The sequence below is a fragment of the Hylobates moloch genome, unplaced genomic scaffold (assembly GCF_009828535.3).
Source record: "Hylobates moloch isolate HMO894 unplaced genomic scaffold, HMol_V3 SCAFFOLD_23, whole genome shotgun sequence".
Classification (NCBI taxonomy): domain Eukaryota; kingdom Metazoa; phylum Chordata; class Mammalia; order Primates; family Hylobatidae; genus Hylobates; species Hylobates moloch.
The window spans coordinates 39,912,197-39,935,304 of record NW_026652298.1 but is presented as its reverse complement, the minus strand read 5'-3'; the positions used below and the strand labels follow the sequence as shown (position 1 = coordinate 39,935,304).

Sequence of the window (23,108 nt, the reverse complement as noted above, 5' to 3'; positions counted from 1 at the left end):
TCACCGTGTTAGCCAGGATGGTCTTGATCTCCTGACCTCATGATCCGCCCGCCTCAGCCTCCCAAAGTGCTGGGATTACAGCCATGAGCCACCATGCCCAGCACTTTTTTTTTCTTTTTGAGACAGAGTCTTGCTCTGTCGTCCAGGCTGTAGTGCAGTGGCAGAATCTTGGCTCACTGCAACCTTCACCTCCTAGGTTCAAGCGATTCTCCTGCCTCAGCCTCCCGAGCAGCTGGGATTGCAGGTGCCTGCCACCACGTGTGGCTAATTTTTATATTTTTAGTTACAGTCAGGATTTCACCATGTTGGCCAGGCTGGTCTCGAACTCTTGAGCTCAAGCAATCCACCCACCTCAACCCCCCAAAAGGCTGGGATTACAGGCATGAGCCACTGTGCCCGGCCTTCATCTTTATTTCTCAAAAGCAAAGATGCCTTTTATACCCGACTGACTGTGCAGAAACCAAAATGCATCTGAAAATCAAAGAGCAAGCTGTTGGCTGGGCAGGGAGGACGGCAGGCCAAAGCCCCGGCCCCATGTCTGGGCTCCAGCGTCAGTTGTGGAGGCCCAGCCCAGCTGCTCCAGAGTGTGACGGGACACCCATGTCTAGGACTTTCAGTCAGGACACAAACCCAGCAGTGGCAGGCCCTGCACAGGCCTCGGGACACCCATCCTGCAGGGAGGGGAGCCTCACCTACAGACACAGCCATCTGGTCACTCGAAGAAGAGGACAGAGGGCCCAGAGGCCATTTCTGCCCATGGAGCTCTGGCACCCTAGCACCCGGCCCTGGGTGCAACGGCTCTCACCTTCTCGATGATGTCCAGCAGGCTGTTGAAGTAGTGTGTGTGGCAGCCCTCTGCCAGGTCCACCAGCAACTGGGTAGCCAGCTTTCGGACCTGGTGGTCTTTATCCTCGGGGACGTGGGAGAGCTGCGAGATGACCACTGAGTTAATCAGCTCCTCCTGCACAGGCACAAGGGAGGCCAATGAGCACCAGCCCAACGAGGGCCACATCTCATGACACTTCCAATTCCTCAGGAACCGACCCAGAAGCAGCGGACATGTCCCTCCGGACTTCAGCACAGCTGGGCAGGGAGCACAAGCACCCGCTGAGCGCGACTCAGAGACCCCGGGGCCCTTCCCCAGGGACCCTGTCCAGTTCCTCGTTCAGAAGGCTGCTGAGCACCGCAGGGCGGCCCGGCACAGGCACGGGGCCCACGACTCACAAGGAGCAGCCAAGGTGAGGCCCTGTCCTTCACTGTCACAGCCGAGAACCCCTCCCACATGGTGCTGTGCGTGTGTGCGTGTGGCTGTGTACACGCGTGGGCATGTGCACGTGTGTGCCTGTGCATGCATGAGTATGCGTGTGTGTGCGTGCTGTGCTGGGGACAGCGTGAGTTTTCACAGAAGCAGATAAAAAGTTCCACAGGAAGAGACCAGGACAAGACCAGCCCTGATGAGAGAAGCCAGAGGACCCAGAGGAACTTCCGGGAGGACCTTAGCTCCCTCAGACAGAAAGCGGGACTGCAATGCCCAGCAAAGGGCAATTCAAGGAGAGTGGACGCTGGGGAGAGGAGCAGAGTGGGCAGCTCTCAGGAGGGCAGGACTGCGAGGCTGCAGGGAGGGGTGCGGTGGGAAGGGACAGCCTCAGAGCCTAAGCTGCACCTCCTGGGAAAGGGGTGTGACTGGCAGGCACACAGGTGTCTCTCAAGGAAGGTGGGCCTGGGACCACAGAGCTCCCAGAGGAGGGAGTGGAGAGGGAGAGCGCGCAGAGGAGAGAGCACACAGGGCTGGCGATCAGGCAGGTGCACAGGGTGAACGTCATGACAGAAACGGAAGACAGCGCCCCCACGCAAGACTGGTCTAAACGAACTCGAACAGAATTTTTTTTTTTTTTGAGAGGGAGTCTCGCTCTGTCGCCCAGGCTGGAGTGCAGTGGCGCCATCTCGGCTCACTGCAAGCTCCGCCTCCCAGGTTCACGCCATTCTCCTGCCTCAGCCTCCCGAGTAGCTGGGATGACAGGCACCCGCCAACACGCCCGGCTAATTTTTTGTATTTTTAGTAGAGACAGGGTTTCACCGTGTTAGCCAGGATGGTCTCGAGCTCCTGACCTCGTGATCTGCCCGCCTCGGCCTCCCAAAGTGCTGGGATTACAGGCTTGAGCCACCGCGCTCAGCGAACAGAATTCTTAAGAGGATCCTGTGCTCGGTGACAACCCGGCCGGAGCTCCCTGAGGGCAGGCACTGTGCCTTCCTTGCTACTTGGCCACATGTCAAGGCCTGGCAGAGGCACCCAGGACGAGCAAGCCAGTGAATGAACAGGGGTAAACAGACCACGCTCGGGGCTGCAGAGGGTCCGGCCAAGACCGAAGTCCCAGGCAGAGCCCGGCTCTGCGGGAGCATGTGCACAACGGAGACAGCCCGCCCCATGGAGAAACAGTCCTGGGCCCCCAGCTGCAGCCGCCCTGGACACGCACCTCATAGAACTGCCTGTTGATGAGCAGCACAAACGACAGCACGTCCAGCACCTTGATGCGCACGGCGCCTCGGGACTCGCTCCTGCGGGACAGCAGCCTGCTGGGGCGGGTGGGGAGTGCCCGGCCACAGCCCCACACCAGCCTGTCTGCCTGGCGCAGGCCAGCCCGACTCTGGGTCCTCCCGCGGCCAGGCACACAGGGCACAGAGCTCTGCCTCCCAGGGAGCGTCTCTCCAGACGACCCCCCAAAAGAGGGAGCCCAGTGGCGTTATGAGAGGACCCGTCCTGCTGGACTGGAAAGCAAGCTAGCACCTGCTCACCCAGAGCCAGGGCTCTCCAGAGGCAGAGAGCAGGGCCCTGCTCATCGGGCATCCTGAGACCCAGCCCGGGTGGGCCCCAGACAGAGACAGGGCCAGGCTCCGGGTGCCAGGCAAGGCTACAGAGGACCCCCCACCTGAAGAATCTCTCCATCAGCGCCTGCAGGTTCTGAATCCAGCCGTCCTTGGCCGGGTGGATGGACTGCGCTCTATAGGAGATCAGGTTCAGGAGGGAGGACTCCTGTCAAAAGAAGAGCCAGTGTTGCCCCTCTGCCCCTCTGGCGCTCTCCTTCTCCACACTGGGCTGCTGATCGAGAGGCTGGTTTGCTGTCAGAGCCCAGCCGCCTCACAGCCTGCAGCCCACAGCCCAGACACAAAGGCACTCCTGGCAGCGGGCGAGACTTGTGTCCAAACCACTGGGCCCTAAGCTAAGTGTTCCTGGCAAAATGACTAAGGCCGCCTGGGAGCCACAGGACTCCACGGAGTCGGATGGAAGCTTCCTCCACACAGCGGGGAGGAAACTGACGGGTGGGCTAGCACCGAGCTTGTTAGCAAACACGCGCTCTGCCCACCAGCGCCCTGGCAGCCTTCCCTGCCCGAGCGCAGAAACCTGGAAAGCAGGTGCCCACCTGGCCCTTAGCTTCTGAGGCTCAGAAAGCCGCACTTCACCCAGCACCCAGCCCCTCCCCACCAGCCAAACCCAAAGGCCCCACCCAGGAGGGGGTCTCACAGGCCTCTGGTCCGCACATCTCTCCACCAGTTCAAAGTATCTCTCCTGAGACCCGTGGAACTCGTTCTGGTCACACAGCTCCTCCACTGTGGTCAACAGGTCATGGACGATGGTCCTGAGTTCCGGGCTGTCCAAGGTCTGCAGTACCAGGCACCATGACACAGGCTGACTTCCACTCCCCACACGGACTCGACACCAGAGGCCTCGCTACACACCCACCGCATGGAGACACCCCCAGCCCTCTCAGGCCACTCTGGGCTACATGGGTTGAGACACCCCCCAGATCCTCTCCAGGGGCCACCCTGGCCCACGTGGCCCAGGACACCCCCCAGATCCTCTCAAGGGGCCACAGTCGCTGTGACGGCAGCTGCTGTTCCTGCCCGTACCCCACCCCCAGGGAATCTTGGCTGTGCCCATGCAGCTGGGCCAAGAAGGAAGCTCGGGCAGGAGGGCCAAGAGTAGCCACGACTACAAGCCTTTCCTGCCTCTCCCAGGTCCAGCCTCTTTTAGAAGCCCCAGGCCATGGCCTCTGCCATTGCCACCAGCGGTCAGGGGCAATGCCCAGGCCCAGCAAGAGGCTCTGAGAGGACTTCAGTCCCTGCTAAGTCCCAGCTAACTCCCGGCCTCCCTTCTGCTGCCTGGCCTCCTGTACATCGCCCGCCCCAGGCTCCAGGAAAAGGCGCAGCCCTCAGGCTGCTGGATACTAGCCTTGCCTCCCCAGGGCCCCTGTGCTGATGAGCCTGTGTGGCCGTGGAGTCCTCCTTAAAGCTGTGGCTAACAGACTCGACTAATGTGGTCCTCAAAAGTCACGCCAAAGCCACACTGGCATCCCTCTGGGAAGTGTGCCAGGGCCCACTCAGGCCATGAAGGTGGCCTGCAGGTCACTCTGCGGACTGTGGGCAACACTGGCCCAGCCCCGGTTCACCTACTGCGTATTCCTGTCTGGGGCCAAAACGATGCACCACGTCTGGAGAAACCAGACCTGTCTCCAGTGGAATGTGGATGAGCACCACTGTGAATCACCAGAGAACACGGTTCCGGCAGTCGCTGCGGGACCCCCAGAGATGGGGCCCAAGGTACTATCTTCCGAGTGGGCCGAGCCTGCCTGTCTGGGGTCCCGGTGCTCCCTGGAGCTCCTGCCCCCACCCCACCTGGAGCTGCTGAAGGAGCCGTTCGATGATGTTCAGCAGAATGTCCCACGTCACCACCTGGAGCTCCTTCCTGTACTTCTTGATGAGCCTGGTGATGGACAGGACGATCTCATAGGACACCACCTCGTTCGGACATGCCATGGCCTGCAACACGAGCCCGGCCAGCACACAGCGTCAGAGTTGCTTGCTCGCTGTGGGACGCCCTCCCAGTCACCCTTGGGACCGGGAGTAGCACGCATGAGCCCGCGGTGCCCACCACACGTGCATCAGCGGCCGCAGAAACAGCACGTGGGGCACCCAGGAGGGGTTTCTACACGCTCCAGCACGGTCAGGACCCAGACGGGCCCCACCCCCACGCCTGCCTGCAAAGTCCCTGACTCGGACAGACCAGCAACTGAATCCTGGGCACCCGGTGGGCCAGCCCAGCAGCACCTGAAAGCTGCCCCGAGTTCTGTTACAAGCTGGGCACAAAGACAACATCCCCCCACTGCCCCTACGGGGAGGGGTGTAGCAGGAAGAGCAGAGGATCAGGACAGCCCTCTGACCCGCACCGCAGCTCCTCACTATAAAACCAGGACGATGCGATCGCCCCACCCTCCAGGGAGCTGTGAGCACAGAACGAGGACGGACACGAAAAGCGCTGTCATCACGGGGCACTGTGGAAACTGAAGCTGTACCACCGGCGTCTGTGCCACGGCGTCATTGCAGAGACAGGGCAAGATCAGCACTTGACAAAACAGAGCCGCCGACAGCAAAAGAACGGCTACTCCAGAGGCAGCGTTCACCCCTCCACTGCCAACTCCAGAAGGTGAAACTCACAAGATGTAAGGTTTGCTTGAGAATAAAGCCTTTGGACCAGGCGCCTATAATCTCAGCACTTTGGGAGACCAAGGCAGGTGGATCACCTGAGGTCAGGAGTTCAAGACCAGCCTGACCAACATGGTGAAACCCCATCTCTACTAAAAATACAAAACGTTGGCCTTGGCCGGGCACGGTGACTCATACCTATAATTCCAGCACTTTGGGAGGCCAAGGCTGGCTGATCACCTGAGGTCGGGAGTTTGAGACCAGCCTGACAAACGTGGAGAAACCCCGTCTCTACTAAAAATACAAAATTAGCTGTGCGTAGTGGCCCATGCCTGTCATCCCAGCTACTCAGGAGGCTGAGGCAGGAGAATGGCTTGAACCTGGGAGGCGGAGGTTGCGCTGAGCCAAGATCGCGTGGTTGCACTCCAGCCTGGGCAATAAGAGTGAAACTCCGTCTCAAAAAAAAAAAAAAAAAAACCACTAGCCAGGCATTGTGGCAGGCACCTGTAATCCCAGCTACTCAGGAGGCTGAGGCAGAATGGCTTGAACTGGAGAGGCAGAGGTTGCAGTGAGCCGAGATCGCGCCATTGCACTCCAGCCTGGGCAACAAGAGTAAAACTCTGTCTCAAAAAAAAAAAGAGAGAGAATAAAGCCTTTGGCTAGGCATGGTGCCGGGAGTCTGAGGTGGGTGGATCACTTGAGGTCAGGAATTCGAGACCAGCCTGGCCAACAGGGCGAAACCCCATCTCTACTAACAACACAAAATTGGCCAGGCATGGTAGCAGGCACCTGTAATCCCAGCTACTCAGGAGGCTGAGGCAATAGAATCACTTGAACCCGGGAGGCGAAGATTGCAGTCAGCCAAGCAGAAAGAGCAGAACTCCTTCTCAAAAAAAAAAAAAAAAAAAAGACTAAAGCCTTCACAGGGCCCCAAACCTCACCCCCAGTTGCAAAGCAACTGCCTGGAAAGGCCTAGAAAAGCCCCTGCAGCCCCCGCAGCAGGACCCCCAGCGGGGTGGGTGGGCAGGCGTGAGGGGAGCTCTCCCGTTCCTGCCAGCTCACTGCGTACAGAAACCACCTTACCTGGTAAAACGATGGCAGCACGGATGTCGGCGAGTTCCTGAGAGAATAGAGCCGGTGGGCTCCCCAGAGAGCCATGCCCACAAAAAACACGGCTCCTCTCAGCAGGGGCGCGTCCTCCATGTAGGCTCTGGAAGTGTTCCCCAGAGAGACGGAATGTGAGCAGGGCCCTGGCCCAGGGTCCGCCATGGATGTGTGAGGTTGCCGAGGCTCCTGCAGCAGCCCCAGAGGTCCCTGTGCTCGGGGGGCAGGAGCACCGCTGGGGAAGGGCAGGGAACAGGCCAGCAGTAACGCTCTTGTTCACTCTCGCACACAGGCGGCAGCCCATCACTGCTGACCACGCTGTGAGCTACAGGTCATGCCAGGGACAGGAAGCAGACAAGAGGGATGGCCCACAGCCTTGCAGTCTGGGGGAGACAGGCACCAGCCACACAATCTCACAGGTAAACGCAAAATCTCTTCCTCCAATCACAGCCAAGAAGGAAAGCCACGGCAAAAACTACTCAGTGAGGTGGGGGAGTTAGTGACCACGCTAAGCCCTCAGTAAAGAGAGTAACCCGGCAAAGGTGGAAGAACCTGCTGGCAAGAAGAATCGGCATGCACGAGCCCTTGGTGGACAGGAGAAGGCAAGATAGAGGGAAGGAGAGATGCAGGGGCTGGGGCAGGGCTGGGAGAGATGCAGGGCTGGGGCAGGGCTGGGCCCCAGGGCCTGGTTCCGTGGGAGGAACCTACATCCCGAGGGCACTGGGAACCACCTGGCTTCCGGCAAAGGGTGACATGGACATATCTGCATCAGAAAAAGGCCACCGGGGCGCTGCATAGAGTGGGCTTCAGGAGGCGCGGATGGATACAGGAGAGCAGGAGAAGGGGGAGCTGGCAGCACGGGTGGGAGGCCAGGGTGTGGGCAGAGGTGAGCCATCTCTAAGGGCTAAAGCAACAGAAGTGGCCACAGCCTGGCTGTGGGGGTGAGGGCAAGGGCAGCATCAAGGCCAAGACCTCGGGCCTCGCCTTGTAACAGGCTAAGCAGAGGACGTCCCAGCGTGGGGCAGGCACCGAGCTGGGTGTGGATATTCTGTTTAACTGACAGAGGAAGGAGAGGACAGAGACTCGCTCCTAGAAGTCATGGGCCTCGCTCTAGTGGCAGCCTCTGGAACAGCTGCCCGAAAGGACAAGGACTCTCTAAGCCAGTGTGTGCTCAGCAGGGGACACTGGGGCTGCACCGAGGGCTGTGCTGGCCTCCGCTGCCCTGCACCCCGCCCACCACACTCACCTGTCCTCCATGAGGTGGCACATGTTGTAGATGGCACTGTGGCCCAGGTGGGTGCCAAGGAGGTTCCGCATCAGCTGCGAGACACGATGAGTGTCAGGGGCTGGCAGGCACAAGCCCTGCCCCCAGCCCCAGTCCCTCTGCTGGCCCCGCCTGGCTGCTGCCCTATAGCCACCCAAGGTCCAGCCAGCTCGTCACCATCTCCTCCCAAACACAGAGGCAGCAGGGTTCTCAAAATGCCACCAAAACCCTGACCTCAGCTCAACTGCCTCGGAAAATGACACTGGCCGTCCCTCAACAGGCCATTGTCTGGCCACCCCAAGAATCAGACAGCCATTCACGGGAGACAAGATGGCCCTTGTCCCATCCATGTGCCCTGAGGAACCTTCCAGAGCAGTTTCAGAGACCCCACCTTCCAGCAAGGCTCGCAGAGCTCCTTGACGTTGATGGTGCGACAGAGAGTGACGATGAACAGCGGGAGGCTCTCAGACGGCAGGCAGTTGTAGCAGACCACGGCATCCAGCACCTGCAGGGAGACCTGGTGGAGAGGGAGACGGCTCACACCGGTCCTGCCCCAGCTCCTCCACACAGGAGAGGACACCCAGGCCTCCTTCCCACCTCCTTCAGCCTGCGCTGCCACCTCTCCCCACTGCCATGGCAGCCTCTCTCCAAGCCACAGGGCAAGCGGGCATGTGGGAAGCACCTGATGTCCCTGTCGCTGTGGGTCATTGATGCTGTCACCCACCCTGAGCTACATCTCCACATGGAGGCACCCGGCTATCCTGACTTACATGGGGTACTCCTGAGGCTGAGAGACCGAGCAGCTTGCCCAGGGCTACACAGCCAGCAGGTGGCACACAGGGCTCAACCCCCAAGCCCCAGCCTCCCAGAAACCAAGGTGAAATGGGCCGGCCCTGGGGAGGGGAGGCACTGACCTCTATGTCCACAGAGGACGCGGTCCGGACGCACAGCAGACAGATCATCCTGCAGGGAGCACCGAGCTCAGTCCCGGCAGCACTGCCTGGACGGCTGAGCCACCACGGGCTGTGGTCTAGTCACTCTATGACGTCAATAACAGGCACGGCTCATCCTCCCTGGGGGTCCCACCCACCCAACAAGCACTCAGGTGCCTGCTGTGCGCCAGCCACTGCTCTTGGTGCTGGGTGTTCAGCATGAGTGAGACAGAGCTCATGCAACGTTCTGAACAAACAACAAGAAGATAACCGAGACATCAGATGAGAGCTGAATAGAAGATAGCTAGGTACTTCTCCTTTTTTTTTTTTTGAGACGGAGTTTCACTCTTTCACCCAGGCTGGAGTGCAGTGACATGATCTCCGCTCACTGCAACCTCTGCCTTCCGGTTTCAAGCAATTCTCCTGCCTCAGCCTTCCGAGTAGCTGGGATTACAGGCGCCCACCATGCCCGGCTAATTTTTGTATTTTTAGTAGAGACAGGGTTTCACCATGTTGGCCAGGCTGGTCTCGAACTCCTGACCTCGTGATCCGCCTGCCTCAGCCTCCCAAAGTGCTGAGATTATAGGCGTGAGCCACTGTGCCCAGCCCAACCTCTATTTTTTTGGTGGTTTCAACTTTATTCACTGCGGAGCCCAACTTAGGACCATTATCAGAACAGGATCTCAATTCTTTTCTTACTGAACCATCCTTGCGATGTACTCGTCGAGGTAACAGCTGTTGAATTTGACCAAGTTCACCAGCACCAGAAGGAATTCCGAGGACAAGCCAACATCCATCCACTGCAGCACAAAGTCAGCTGCGGGAGAAGCGGCGGCGGTTTGCGAGGACGCCAAATCTGCATCTCCCACTCACCTCCCCCTCCCCACGCAGGGCAGTGTGTCCAAACCCGTCACTGCCAGAAACCACATCATCAGTCCCCCAGCAGCAACCGACAGACCACGCACTGGGCCCGAGGAGGCTCAGGGGAGCCCAGGCAGGCCGGCTACACACAGACACGAGGATCTACGACCCCTGGGGCTGCACGGAGGGTCTGCGCTGAGGCGGCAGCAGAAGTGTGTATGCCGTACGCTCAGGGCCCAAGCCGAGGCTGGGAGACGCCGACATCACCAGACTCCTGGGCGTTCCCCACCCCCACCAGGGAGCGGCTCGGAGGAGACGTGCGCACACTTGGCTGCCGGCCACGTCACCTCAAACAGGAAACCTGATGGTAGGCACCTAGCCGGCACCTGTCCTGCAGGCAGCCCAGCCACTGAGGCCCTTTTCTGGGCGACAGAACAGCAGAGCCAGAGTCAGACGGATCTCTTCCTCCTCTTTCTCTACTTCTCAGAATCATGACACAGAGACCCAAGACTAACAGAAACCTCCCACCGCAGGATGGCAGCCGGAAGGTCCCCAAAGTGGAGAAAGGAGGAGGAGGAAGACGGGACCAGTGCGCTCCGATGAGACCAGGTCAGCAGCACCACCTCCCAGTGACAGAACTCGCCCAGCTCCTGTCGCTGCAGGGGTGTTCGTAAGCCCCAAGCCCCAGAGACTCACAGTCAGCAGGTCTGGGGTGAAGGCCAGGACCCTGCATTTTTAACATGTGCCTCGGGGGCACTCTGGCCACGCAGGTGAGCCCAGGTACATGGAGCAGCGTGGGCATACCCGCTGCAGGCCATCCCTGAGAACTGCAGCCCCTCCCCAGCCCCAGGTTCTTCCCATCCCAGGTTCTACTTGATCGTCAAGGCCAGAGAAACCTCAAACCCAATATGGCACCCACCCAGCTCTTCCTCCAAGTAGGTGATGTGTCTCCCATTGTCTGTGAGGGCCTTGAAAACTTCCAGCCTTTCGTGAAGGTCTTCGTTAGAAGGGTAATCCTTGATGACCCTAAAGAAGAGGGCTCTGAGGACCCCCAAACGTTCGCCCTAAAGACAAAAGCCACAGGATCAGCAGAGCCTGGCAGCGTCGCCCACACAGCTGCCAAGAAGTCCCTGAAGTGCAGGGGCGCCTGGACTCCAGCCCTCGACGCCTCTCCTTCCCACAGAGGCACCCTGCAAGGGACAGGTCTGCAGCATCAGTGGTGTACAGGGCAGGGGGCCGGATGCACCCCCCAACCGCAGAGTGGCTTATGGGGAACAACTGCTGTGTGTCGGGACCTGGCACAGCGGGTGGCACAGAGCAGGGGACGACACAGCTCCTGCCCGACCCCTGCACTTGGTGCAGGGCAGACAGCCTTGTGCTCAGAGACTGAGGACAAAGCCTGAGTGGGGGAAGCCCAGGAGAGCCTGTGAGAGTGGATGGCCCTTCTGAGCAGCTGGGACATGAAGGAGTAGAAGTGGCCAACCAGGGGAGGCAGGAACACCAAGAGGCCTGGGTGTTCAGGGTCAGCCAAGACCAGCACAGCTGGAACGCAGTGAGCAGGGGAGCGGCCCCGGAAGGGTGCAAGGGCAAAACAACACCGTAGCCCACCAGCTGCCAGGTACGGTCTCAGCACTCTGCGAGAACTGCCTCATATGATCCCCAGAACATTCCATAAGAGAAAGGTGCAATGACTATCTGTTTACAGGCGAGGAGGCAGTGCCCACGGTCACACAGACCTCATGACACCAGGAGACCCCACAGGGCGTCCAGCTCCAGAGCCCATCAGCCCCTAGACCCTGTGCCCAGCAACTCACCGAGGCAGGAGTCCAAACACGGCCCAGCAGGGACAGGACAGTCAGTGGGTGGCCTGACATCACCCATCCCAGCATCGCCTCGGGCCTTACCTGCCCCTGCACAATGGCCTTCAGCAGAGCCAGCACTGCGTGCCGGGCCTCCAGCGGCCGCTCCGGCTGCAACAGATCCGCGACCGCCTTCCAGAGTGCTTCCACTGCGTGCTGTCACCAGCAGAGGGGACAGTGGTGAGGATGTGCTCTCCAAGAACCCTGGCCCCAGCAACTGGAACAGTGCCGTGAGCAGAGGGCGGGGTGGAACAACGGGGGCTTGTGACTGAGAGCCCCACCTCTAAAGCTCGCATCTCCTGTGTCTCCTGCAGCCTGAGATGACCACAGGCTTCATATGGTGCCTCAAACCCCAGCAGGTCCCTTTAACCCCCACCAGGCGACAGACTGGGGGCTGAGAAGACAGCAGCAGGCCAGGGCAGCGATGCTGGCCTCACCTGGACCAGCAGGGATTCCCACTAGAGCTAACGGAACATTGGCAAGAAGTCATGGGACAGTCTCAGAACCACAAGCGCACACTAAGCCCTAGGCCTGCACCTGACCCAGAATCCCTGCTTGTGGCTTTCCTCGAGTGAACACACCAGCATAGGACCCTCGACCCCACGCCCCTGCCCGGCCTCTGCTGCCTGCCCGACCTGCTGAGAAAGAGCGCTGCGTGGCCTTCTGAAATCTGCCTCCTCTAACTGCCATCCAGCCTGTGGGGTGCTCATCCCTGCTCCCTAAAGCTGCCAGAATCAGTCTCACTCGGCAGGGGCTTGGGCTGGCTCTCACCACCTTCCCTTCTCCACATTAACCAACAGCCACGGCTTTCAGACTGCAGGCTCACTCCTGGCCTTACTCTAAGGAGGGGGACTAAAATGGCTGTGTTCTGGCCAAGTGCGGTGGCTCACGCCTGTAATCTCAGCACTTCGGGTGGCAGAGGGGAGAGGGTCGCGTCAGCCCAGGAGTTTCAGACCAGCCTGGGCAACACAGTGAGACCCTGTCACGACAAAAAATACAAAACTTAGCCAGGCGTGGTGCTGCATGCCCGCGTTCCCAGCTACTTGAGAGGCTAAAGTAGGAGGATCACGTGAGCCTGGCAGGTTGAGGCTGTAGTGAGCCATGACTGTGCCACTACACGCCGGCCTGGGTGACAGAGTGAGATGTTGTCTCTAACCAAATAGTAACAAAATGGCCGTGTTCTTTTAGATGTCATCTGACCAACATCCCAACCGATTCAGACAACTGGCATTCTCACCTCTTGTGTCTCATTGACAATACTCTTACCGTTGCAACCTGAGCTGCAAAGATGCGTGGACACAGGGCCCGGGACCATCCCAGCCTCAGAGGCCTATTCGTCTACTCACAGGCTGCCCCGTACCCACACAAACAACTTTCAGAACAGGACGCAGGACGCTTATTCTTTTTTTTGTTTTCTGAGACAGTCTCGTTCTGTTGCCCAGGCTGCAGTACAATGGCACAATCTCAGCTCACCACTCTGCCTCCTGAGTTTAAGCGATTCTCCTCCCTCAGCCTCCCAAGTAGCTGGGATTACAGGTGCCCAACACCATGCCCAGCTAATTTTTGTATCTTTAGTAGAAATGGGGTTTTGCCACATTGGCCAGGCTGGTCTCGAACTCCTGATCTCAGGTGATCCATCCACTTTGGCCTCCCAAAGTGCTGGCATTACAGGCATGAGCCACTGTGCCCGGCCAAGGACGCCTGTTCTTTACACTTATCTTTGGTAGCGTGCGGCCAGCATGTTTCAGATGAGCTGCTGCAGAGGTAGCAATCACTCTCCTCTTAGCAGATCTGAGCATGAGAGGTCCAGGTCTCACTACTCTCCCACACACAAATGCTGGGCAAGGCAAGGGCAGAGTCCTCAGGTGCTCCACCAGCAACCTGCACTCCCAAAATGACCACTTTCTGTCCTGTCCACAGGTCATCAGGAAAGTCTGGCAATCTTTGCCCAAAATAAATATTTCTATGTCCGTGAGGTCGCCCAATACTACTGACCAGTCACCCTCCCAAAATGGCACCAAGACCAGCGTGCCTAGGATTGCTCTCTGTGGAACGAACCCTTCCTTCATTTTTCTTGGCCTGAACTTATAATAGGAGAGAGCGAGTGAGCATGCGTTTCTATCAGCCACGACAAACTCTTTTTTTTTTTTTTTTGAGACAAGAGTCTTGCTCTGTCACCCAGACTGGAGTACAGTGGGACGATCTCGGCTCACTGCAACCTGTGCCTCCCGGGTTCAAGTGATTCTCCTGCCCCAGCCTCCCAAGTAGCTGGGATTACAGGCATGCACCACCACACCCGGCTAATTTTTGTATTTTTAGTAGAGACGGGGTTTCCCCACGTTGGCCAGGCTGGTCTCGAACTCCTGACCTTGTGAACCATCCACCTCGGCCTCCCAAAGTGCTGGGATTACAGGTGTGAGCCACTGCGCCCAGCCTTTTTTTTTTTTTTTTTGAGACAGAGTCTCACTCTGTTGCCCAGGCTACAGTGCAGTGGCGCGATCTCAGTTCACTACAACCTCCAACTCCCAGGTTCAAGCGATTCTCCTGCCTCAGCCTCCCAAGTAGCTGGGATTACAGGCATGTGCCACCACACCCGGCTCATTTTTTAGTACAGATGGGGTTTCACCATGTTGGCCAGGCTGATCTTGAACTCCTGACCTCGTGATCCACGCACCCTGGCCTCCCAAAGTGCTAGGATTACAGGCATAAGCCCCTGCACCCCCGCTCGGGGGACAAATCCTTTCTGGTGTTGCTAGAAAAGCCTAATCCCTTTGCTTCCCATTTCCACGCTTGACTGGTCCCTCAAGGTTGTATTCAGGGCATTTCCAGTAGCTTCCCCATCACTACGATGAAAGCTAAATTTCCCTAAAACCGTGCAAACTGGCCGGGCGCGGTGGCTCACACCTGTAATCCCAGCACTTTGGAAGGCTGAGGCAGATGGTTCACGAGGTCAGGAGTTCGAGACCAGCCTGGCCAACATGGCGAAACCCCGTCTCTACTAAAAATACAAAAATTAGCCGAGTGTGGTGGCAGGTGCCTGTAATCCCAGCTACGAGGGAGGCTGAGGCAGAAGAATTGCTTGAACCCGGGAGGCAGAGGCTGCAGTGAGCCAAGATTGTGCCAGCCTGGGTGACAGAGCAAGACTTCATCTCAAAAAAAAAAAAAAAACAGTGCAAACCAGATCATCAGCAGTCAGCTGTCAACCACGCTCCTAAAAAAAGCAAACTCAGGCTCTGAATAGTCTACGTGCCTCTCTCTAGTAGCTCAACTGGATAAACCTACCTCTTCAAATTTCTTGGTTTTTGCGACTTCACAAATCTGCCCTATCATCCGGATGCGATTGTTGAGGCCACATTCCACACTCAGTTCCTAGAGAGACATGAAAGAAGAAAAAGGGGCCAGCGCTCAGGCCACGGTCTCCTTAACTGCAAGTCACAAACCACCTAAAGACTCCCACTGCATTTTCCAGAAAAACAGATCTTTCTGAAATCAAGATTCACTTGACCAGCCACGGTGGCTCACGCCTGTAATCCCTGCACTTTGGGAGGCCAAGGCAGGTGGATCACCAGAGGTCAGGAGTTTGAGACCAGCCTGGCCAACATGATAAAACCCCGTCTCTACTAAAAATACAAAAAATTTGCTGGGCGTGGTGGTGTGCGCCTGTAATCCCAGCTACTCGCGAGGGTGAGGCAGGAGAATCCCTTGAACCCAGGAGGCGGAGGTTGCAGTGAGCCGAGATCGCGCCCCTGCACTCCAGCCTGGGTGACAAGAGCGAAACTTGGTCTCAAAAAAAAAAAAGATTAAAAGATTTACTGAGGGGCTTTACTGCGCCATCCCGAGGAGGTGAGAATGTGCAATTTTTTTTCACAACTGCAAATGTTGTAATGAGATAAAACATAACATGAAATACAATTTCGCCGGGCACGGTGGCTCACGCTTGTAATCCCAGCACTTTGGGAGGCCGAGGCAGGCGGATCACGAGGTCAGGAGATCGAGACCATGGTGAAACCCCGTCTCTACTAAAAATACAAAAAAATTAGCCGGGCGTAGTGGCGGGCGCCTGTAGTCCCAGCTACTCGGAGAGGCTGAGGCAGGAGAATGGCGTGAACCCGGGAGGCGGAGCTTGCAGTGAGCCGAGATTGCACCCCTGCACTCCAGCCTGGGCTACAGAGCGAGACTCCGTCTCAAAAAAAAAAAAAAAGAAATACAATTTCAAACTGTACAATTTTTTTTTTGAGACGGAGTTTCGCTCCTCTTCCTCAGGCTGGAGGGCAGTGGCGCGATCACGGCTCACTGAAACCTCCGCCTCCCGGGTTCAAGCAATTCTCGTCTCAGCCCCCCCGAGTAGCTGGAATTACAGGTGCCCACCACTACGCCCAGCTAATTTTTGGTATTTTTAGTAGAGACGGGGTTTCGCCACGTTGGCCAGGCTGGTCTCAAACTCCTGACCTCAGGTGATCCACTCGCCTCAGCCTCCCAAAGTGCTGGGATGACAGGCGTGAGCCACTGCGCCCGGCCCAGATGGACTATATTTTATTCATCAGTTGATGAACGTTTTAGTCGTTTCTAAGTAAAAAACTTTACAAGTGCAAAAATTCAGCATTTACTCATGGGCAAAACACAATGCCAGGTGCCGGGCGCGGTGGCTCACGCTTGTAATCCCAGCACTTTGGGAGGCCGAGGCGGGCGGATCATGAGGTCAGGAGATCGAGACCACGGTGAAACCCCGTCTCTACTAAAAAAATATAAACAAATTAGCCGGGCGCGGTGGCGGGCGCCTGTAGTCCCAGCTACTCAGAGAGGCTGAGGCAGGAGAATGGCGTGAACCCGGGAGGCGGAGCTTGCAGTGAGCCGAGATCGCGCCACTGCACTCCAGCCTGGGCGACAGAGCGAGACTCCGTCTCAAAAAAAAAAAAAAAACCACAATGCCAGGCATGTGTGACAAAGACACAAACACACATAAAAGATAAGGACCTAGCCCAGGCGCGATGGCTCATGCCTGTAATCTCAGCACTTTGGGAGGCCAAGGCAGGCAGATCACCTGAGGTCAGGAGTTCGAGACCAGCCTGGCCAAGATAGTGAAACCTCGTCTCTACTAAAAATACAAAAATTAAATGGATGTGGTGGCACGTGCCTGCAGTCCCAGCTACTCTGGAGGCTGAGGCAGGAGAACCACTTGAAACCGGGAGGCGGAGGTAGCAGCGAGCAGAGATTGTGCCACTACACTCCAGCCTGGGCAACAGTGCAAGACTCGTCTCAAAAAAAAAAAAAAATTAGCCGAGGCTGGTGGCAGGTGCCTGTAGTCCCAACTACTCAGGAGGCTGCATTAGGAGAACTGCTTGAACCCCGGAGGAGGAGGCTGCAGTGAGCACAGATCACGCCACTGCACTCCAGCCTAGGCAACAGAGCAAGATTCAGTCTCAAAAAAAAAAATAAATAAAGAAGCTACTTCTCCCAGGAACTCACATGTTACCATGTAACACCTGGCCATATCCTTACCTGTGGAGATGATGATACTCAGGCCTCATCTATAAAATGGGCTTTCTTTCATCAACATCTGAATAGTAACTCAAGTGTGCCTGAACCAGGTCACCAAGATCCTGACTTTCGAAGTCTCCTGAGGAAGGACATGTCGACCTCCAAGTACTGGAGACAGCATTCTTGTGCAGACAGTCGCCAACAACCCATCTCCCACAGAACCTGGTGCAAGACCAAACCCAGCCTTCTCTACACTTCCCTCTAGCCTAGCAAAGACACAGGCAGCTCACTCACTCTCAGGATTTCCGCGGTGATGATAAACTCCGTCTGTTTGCCCTCTGCAGACCTGGGATTTGGCCTCGGTGTTCCCAGTCCCAACAGAATCTTAAACTTCTCCTTTAAGCCTGAATCTTTGCTTGTTGGTTTGGCCATGGTGGACCAGGACGCACCAGAAAACCCCTTTGTGCAAACGAAACAGGAATGGGAACATCTGAGCAACACCTCTGCCCACCTTCCCCACTGCGGACCTCCAGCCGCCAGGACCCTGGGTCTCTGGTGGGCATAACCCTTCCTCCCACAGTCCCTGGGAGAACTCAACTACAGCCCAGCTGACCACGTCGCAAATAGGCACCTAGGAAAGCCCGGGAGACACCAGGCCTGGTCTAGGGAGCTCTCTGCTCAGACGCTGCCGCCCGCCCCGCCCGACTCAGTGCACGGGATAGGACTGCCGCCGCGAAGTCCTGGGAGCCCCGACGTTTGCCGTCTCTCCTCTCCCCATGTGGAGCAGGAGCTGTCACGGAGCCGCCTGCAGCAGAGACCCGCTCGCGCCCGCCATGACTTAAAACTAAGGGATGCTCGGAGCTCCGGAGTCGGGTTGCAGTGGGCGCGGGTGAGGGCCCGGGACCCGGACACTGCAGGGTCCGTCTCTCTAGGCCGCTGCCCCACTGCCCCGTGGGGACTGGGCCACACTGTGACCCAGGCCACTCACCCCGCGCCGCGCCACCGCGCGCCGGGCCGCCCCGACGCGGAGAAAGGCGCGCCCCCCGGCCCCGGGACGCCGCCGGAAGTGCGACCAGCACTTCCGGCAGCGCCATTGCGCGGAGGGCCGCCGTGGGGCTTACTGGGAGTTGTAGTTCTGGGCCGCCTTCTGGCGGAAAGGTCGGCGATCCTTGCGTCACGTGACGGGGCCGCGTGGGCCGCCGGGATGTGTAGTCCGCAGGAGTCCGGCATGACCGCTTTGAGCGCGAGGATGCTGACCCGGAGCCGGAGCCTGAGACCCGGGGCTGGGCCGCGGGGGTGTGGGGAGGAGCCCGCGCCTCTCCGGAGGGGAGAGGCTGCAGCAGGTAGCGCCGCGCCGTGGCTGGAGCGTGGGAGGAGGTGGGATAGGGGCTGCAGGCTGGAGTCCCGGACCGCCTCCTATGGCTCCCAGCTGCGCGGGCAGGGGCTGCAGGCAGCCGCGAACGGTTCCCACGTGCGGCCCTGCGTTCCCACCTTGCGCCTTTTTCCCAAAGATTGCGGTCCGTAGGGGCTGGGTTTCGGGCGCTCCGCTCGGCTGCCTCCTTTCGCCCCAAGCAAGAAAACGCCTCATTTCCCACCACTTTGTCCGGGACTCTCCACTCCAGGCTCTGTGGGTCCCATCCCCGCCCTCGTGCAGTGAACTTGCTTCCCTCAGAGAGGCTGGGTGCCAAGGACACACCAAGCCAGAAGCCTGCTCCCCCAGCTCGAGGGTGCCTCTGAGGGAAAACAGGAAAGGGCATGGCACTCATTATATTTATCTTGCAGCCGTTAAGGACCTGCTGGGGGCCAAGCACTGCAGTGAGCAGTGAGGGACACGGACAGGGCCCCTGCGCTAGTCCCGCCGGGACTTCTGCAGAATTGGCCAGAGCGGGATTCCCATAGGCACTCAGGGACCCCAGGGGTCCAGACTATGGCAGGAGGAACTGGTGCAGCTGGGAGCAGGCAGGCGGTGATGCCAGCCAGGGTGGCAGGAGCTTTGATGCCAGGACAGAGTTTGGAGTTTATTATGACAGCAAATGGAAGTCAGTTAGGAGGTTTTGTTTGTTTTGAGACAGAGTCTCGCTCTGTCACCCAGGCTGGAGTGCAGTGGCGTGATCTCAGCTCACTGCAACCTTCGCCTCCCAAGTTCAAGCAGTTCTCCTGCCTCAGCCTCCCAAGTAGCTGAGACTATAGGCCCCTGCCACCACACCCGGCTAACTTTTGTATTTTTAGAAGAGATGGGGTTTCGCCGTATTGGCCAGGCTGGTCTTGAACTCCTGACCTCAAGTGATCCACCCACCTCGGCCTCCCGAAGTGCTGGGATTACAGGCTTGATCCACCGCCCCGGGCCGGCCAGGAAGTTTTAAAAGGGAGTGACACAACCTGATGTGGGTGTTAGCAGATTGTCTCTGGTGCAGTATAGGGGATGTATTGGGGGCACCGTGGTACAGGCTGTTGCTAGAGTCCTCATGAGCTAACATGGACCTTGTCAGGGTCGCTGGCATAAGGAGGGCCCAAATACCCCAGACTGCAGAGGGCAGAGCACCCGAAGTGTATTAGATGATGGACAGTTGTGGCATGAACGAGTGAGGGGTAAGCTAGCAGGCGGGATGGCACCCCTACCCCACCTTCACCTGTGGCCCCACCAGAGGGACTGCGTGGTGCTTTTTGCAGAAGCGAGGAAAAGCCACAGTCCCGTGAAGCGTGCGCGGAAAGCACAGAGACTGCATGTGTCCTATGAGGGCTCGGACAGTGAGAAAGGTGAGGGGGCTGAGCCCCTCAAGGTGCCAGTCTGGGAGCCCCAGGACTGGCAGCAGCAGCTGGTCAACATCCGTGCCATGCGGAACAAAAAGGACGCACCTGTGGACCATCTAGGGGTTGAGCACTGCTATGACTCCAGTGCCCCCCCAAAGGTAGGCAGGGGCCCCATCTGCCCAGATGACCCCCCCTCTTAGCAAGGTACTTGTTTTCTCTCTACCCGGTGGCTCTTGGCTGGCACCCTCCCCTGCAGACAGCACCTTGGGAGGATGGACACCCGGTGCCCCAGAGCACTGGGCAGTATCGCCTGCATCACTGTAGCTACTCAGCAGGTCAGGAGACCAGTGGCTTAGGGCCTCGTGCTCGAACTTCTGCCCAGTGCAGGTGTGACCTGGGCTTTGTGTGATATCAGAGAGGAAGAGTTCCTTTTGCTTCACGGTCCCAGGGCCTGGAACCTTAGACCAAGCTGAGTTCTAATCCCTATTGTGCTACCAGGTGGCTTGGATACAGGCCGCTCTGAGCCTCAGTTTGCTTTTCTGTAAAATGGGAAGTATGGGCCAGGTGCGGTGGTTCAGGCCTGTAATCCCAGCACTTCGGGAGGCCAAGGCGGGTGGATCACCTGAGGTCAGGAGTTCGAGACCAGCCTGGCCAATGTGGCGAAACCCCGTCTCTACTAAAAATACAAAAATTAGCTGGGTGTGGTGGCAGGCACCTGTAATCCCAGCTACTTAGGAGTCTGAGGCAGAAGAATCGCTTGAACCCTGGGGGCGGAAGTTGCAGTGAGCCGAGATTGCACCACTTCACTCCAACCTGGGTGAAAGAGTGAGACTCCGTCTCAAAAAAAAAAAATTTTTTTTTAAATGGGTAGTGTGATCATTCACGAAGCAATCATAATAGTAGTGGCCAATGGCTGTTCAGTAGTGATGGGCCAGATACAGTTGTTCTGGGTTTTTATTTTTGAGACCAAGTTTTGCTCTCGTTGCCCAGGCTGGAGTGCAATGGTGCAATCTCGGCTCACTGCAACCTTCGCCTCTGAAGTTCAAATGATTCTCCTGCCTCGGCCTCCCGAGTAGCTGGGATTACAGGCATGCACCACCACACCCAGCTAATTTTTGTATTTTTAGTAGAGACGGGGTTTCACCATGTTGATCAGGCTCGTCTCAAACTCCTGACTTCAGGTGATCTGCCTGCCTTGGCCTCCCAAAGTGCTGGGATGACGGGCGCGAGCCACCGCACCCGGCCACATACGATTCTAAGCACTGAGATAATTCATTTAAGCTTCACATTGCTCCAGGGAGTCGGGCACTATTATTGTCCCCGTGTTGTAGGTGACCAAACACCCTCAAACCAGACCTCCCCGCCCCATAGGGGGAGGCTGATGCCTCAAATGTGGTCCAGGGTAACAAACGAGGGTGTGTCGAGGGCAGGGGGTGGAGCTTGGCCCAGGGAATCACCCAAGACCCGCCGCCACCCTGGTCCCTGTCACTGCACAAGCAGGTACGCAGGTACCAGGTGCTGCTGTCACTGATGCTCTCCAGCCAAACCAAAGACCAGGTGACGGCGGGCGCCATGCAGCGACTGCGGGCGCGGGGCCTGACGGTGGACAGCATCCTGCAGACAGATGACGCCACGCTGGGCAAGCTCATCTACCCCGTCGGTTTTTGGAGGGTGAGCCCTGCCTGTGGCAACCGGGGCCGGGTGGCAGTGGCCTGAGAGAGACCTCGGAAGGCTGACGGGGGTGGTGACGGTGCAGGAGGTGAGGGTCAGGCATCTCAGGCTCGGGGGTCCCCCTGAAGCCCCCATCCCAGGCCGTGGGGCCCTGGGGCCTGACGCCCAGTCCCAGCAGCTCCTTGGCCTTCCTGTTCGAATCCTCCCTTCCTTCCTCTGCCTCCCCGCCTCGCCGCCTGCCCACCCTTCCTCACCGCCAAGGCTGCCTGCCCGCCCGCCTTTCCCTTTGTTTACTGCTAGCCTCTCCTGGTGTGTCACCCCCTCCTGTCCAGAGCCCCTCACCCTCCGGGAGCCCTGGGGAGGCTGCTCCCCAACCCCGCCGGGCACTGGATGGTGGTGGGCGGATCTGTTGAAAGCAGCTTGGTGGGTGGGGCTGCTTCCCCTTGGCACCCGCGTGGGCCGCAGTTTCTCAGATGGTTTTAAATAGCCCTCTCCACTCAGGCTCAGGATGGGAACCACCCGGCAGGCCTGGCAGCTGGTGGGGAAGCCCCAGCTCCAGCCCTCCTTCCTGAAGGCACAGGTGCAGCCAAGCCCCACTCCTGGGAGCGGCTGGCCTGCTTGGAGGGTGCTGGCAGGGAATGACAGGCAGGGGAACCCAAGCCAGACCCTACACACGCGTCATTGGCCCGCACGGGTGGGAGGAGGGGGTCAGGCCTACCTTGGACCTCCCTGCTGCCCTCCACTTGTTCCCGCCTCCTGGGGGGCGGGGGCTGAGCTTGCACATGTCTCAGCAGGTGCAGGTAGCTCTGGCCACCTGTGGGTCTTCTGGGGGCTGTGTCCTCCCAGGTTGGGCTGTGCCCCTGCCTCCAAGGCTGAACCCACCTGTCTTTCAGATCAAGGTGAAATACATCAAGCAGACCAGCGCCATCCTGCAGCAGCGCTATGGTGGGGACATCCCAGCCTCCGTGGCCGAGCTGGTGGCGCTGCCGGGCGTTGGGCCCAAGATGGCACACCTGGCTATGGCTGTGGCCTGGGGCAGTGTGTCGGGCATAGGTGAGTGGCGCACACCCCCAGGAGGGCGGGGCTGGCTCCAGCCCACTGGCTGCTCTTGGGATTCCCCACATCCTTGTGACCTGTGACTCCACTTCCAGCATCCTGATCCTCCACCCAGCCCATAGAGTCAGAAAGGTGCTCCCAGGGCTGAGCCAGGCTAGCCCCACTCAGAGACGAGTGCTGGGGCAGGAGCTCACATGGGCTGAGCACCTGCTCTGTGCGGGGCTCTGAGAGGGGCCCCGGAGCTGGACTCCATCTGCGTTGTATTCGGGAGAAGTGTGGAGCGAGGAATTCCCCACTCGTGGGGTGGAAACACTGATGGTTGTGCAGGGTGCTGCTGGGGCCCGGCCTGGGCCCAGGGCCTCTGGGAAGGCCCCCAAGGTCATCCTTCAGCTGAGAGCTTCAGGGCAAGGTGGGGTGAGCCAGGCCAAGGGGAGGAAGTGTGTTCCCAGCAGAAAGAACAGCATCTGCAAATCCATGATGCGAGAGAGAGGGCCAGGAGCAGGAAGTTCTGGAATGAGATGAGGGCAGAGTGGGGAGGTAAGGGCTGAGGAGGGAGGAGAAAGAGTGTCCCCTCAGCAGGTGGGGTGGGGAGGGAGGTGCTGGGGGGATGGGGGGATGGGGGGAGGGTGGGGAGGGAGGCTCTGGGGGGACAGG

General features: G+C 58.5%; 2 protein-coding genes across 13 annotated transcripts in view; one reads left to right on the top strand and one right to left on the bottom strand.

Moving 5' to 3' along the window:
* Nucleotides 1-18,030, bottom strand: part of TSC2 (TSC complex subunit 2) — a 41,838-nt gene extending 23,808 nt beyond the window's left edge. For 4 of the 11 annotated variants that reach the window (XM_058434187.1, XM_058434188.1, XM_058434185.1 and 1 more), the window contains exons 1-15: nt 17,608-17,945; nt 17,271-17,435; nt 14,781-14,867; nt 11,544-11,654; nt 10,559-10,703; nt 9,478-9,595; nt 8,761-8,809; nt 8,238-8,363; nt 7,829-7,902; nt 6,562-6,688; nt 4,672-4,815; nt 3,521-3,658; nt 2,928-3,031; nt 2,475-2,556; nt 806-961 (exon numbers count right to left, since the gene is read on the bottom strand). In XM_058434187.1, the coding sequence (XP_058290170.1) occupies nt 806-961; nt 2,475-2,556; nt 2,928-3,031; nt 3,521-3,658; nt 4,672-4,815; nt 6,562-6,688; nt 7,829-7,902; nt 8,238-8,363; nt 8,761-8,809; nt 9,478-9,595; nt 10,559-10,703; nt 11,544-11,654; nt 14,781-14,867; nt 17,271-17,408 (1,599 nt within the window). In that variant the 5' untranslated portion in view covers nt 17,409-17,435; nt 17,608-17,945. The other 7 variants (XM_032145328.2, XM_032145335.2, XM_058434184.1 and 4 more) reach the window with 5 other exon arrangements.
* Nucleotides 18,031-18,161: 131 nt separating this feature from the next.
* The window catches only part of NTHL1 (nth like DNA glycosylase 1), a 9,223-nt gene continuing 4,276 nt past the window's right edge, over nt 18,162-23,108 (top strand). The window contains exons 1-4 of one of the 2 annotated variants that reach the window (XM_032145325.2): nt 18,162-18,319; nt 19,647-19,885; nt 21,225-21,398; nt 22,292-22,451. In XM_032145325.2, the coding sequence (XP_032001216.1) occupies nt 18,181-18,319; nt 19,647-19,885; nt 21,225-21,398; nt 22,292-22,451 (712 nt within the window). In that variant the 5' untranslated portion in view covers nt 18,162-18,180. The remainder of the gene's footprint in view (nt 18,320-19,646; nt 19,886-21,224; nt 21,399-22,291; nt 22,452-23,108) is intronic. The other variant, XM_032145326.2, reaches the window with a different exon arrangement.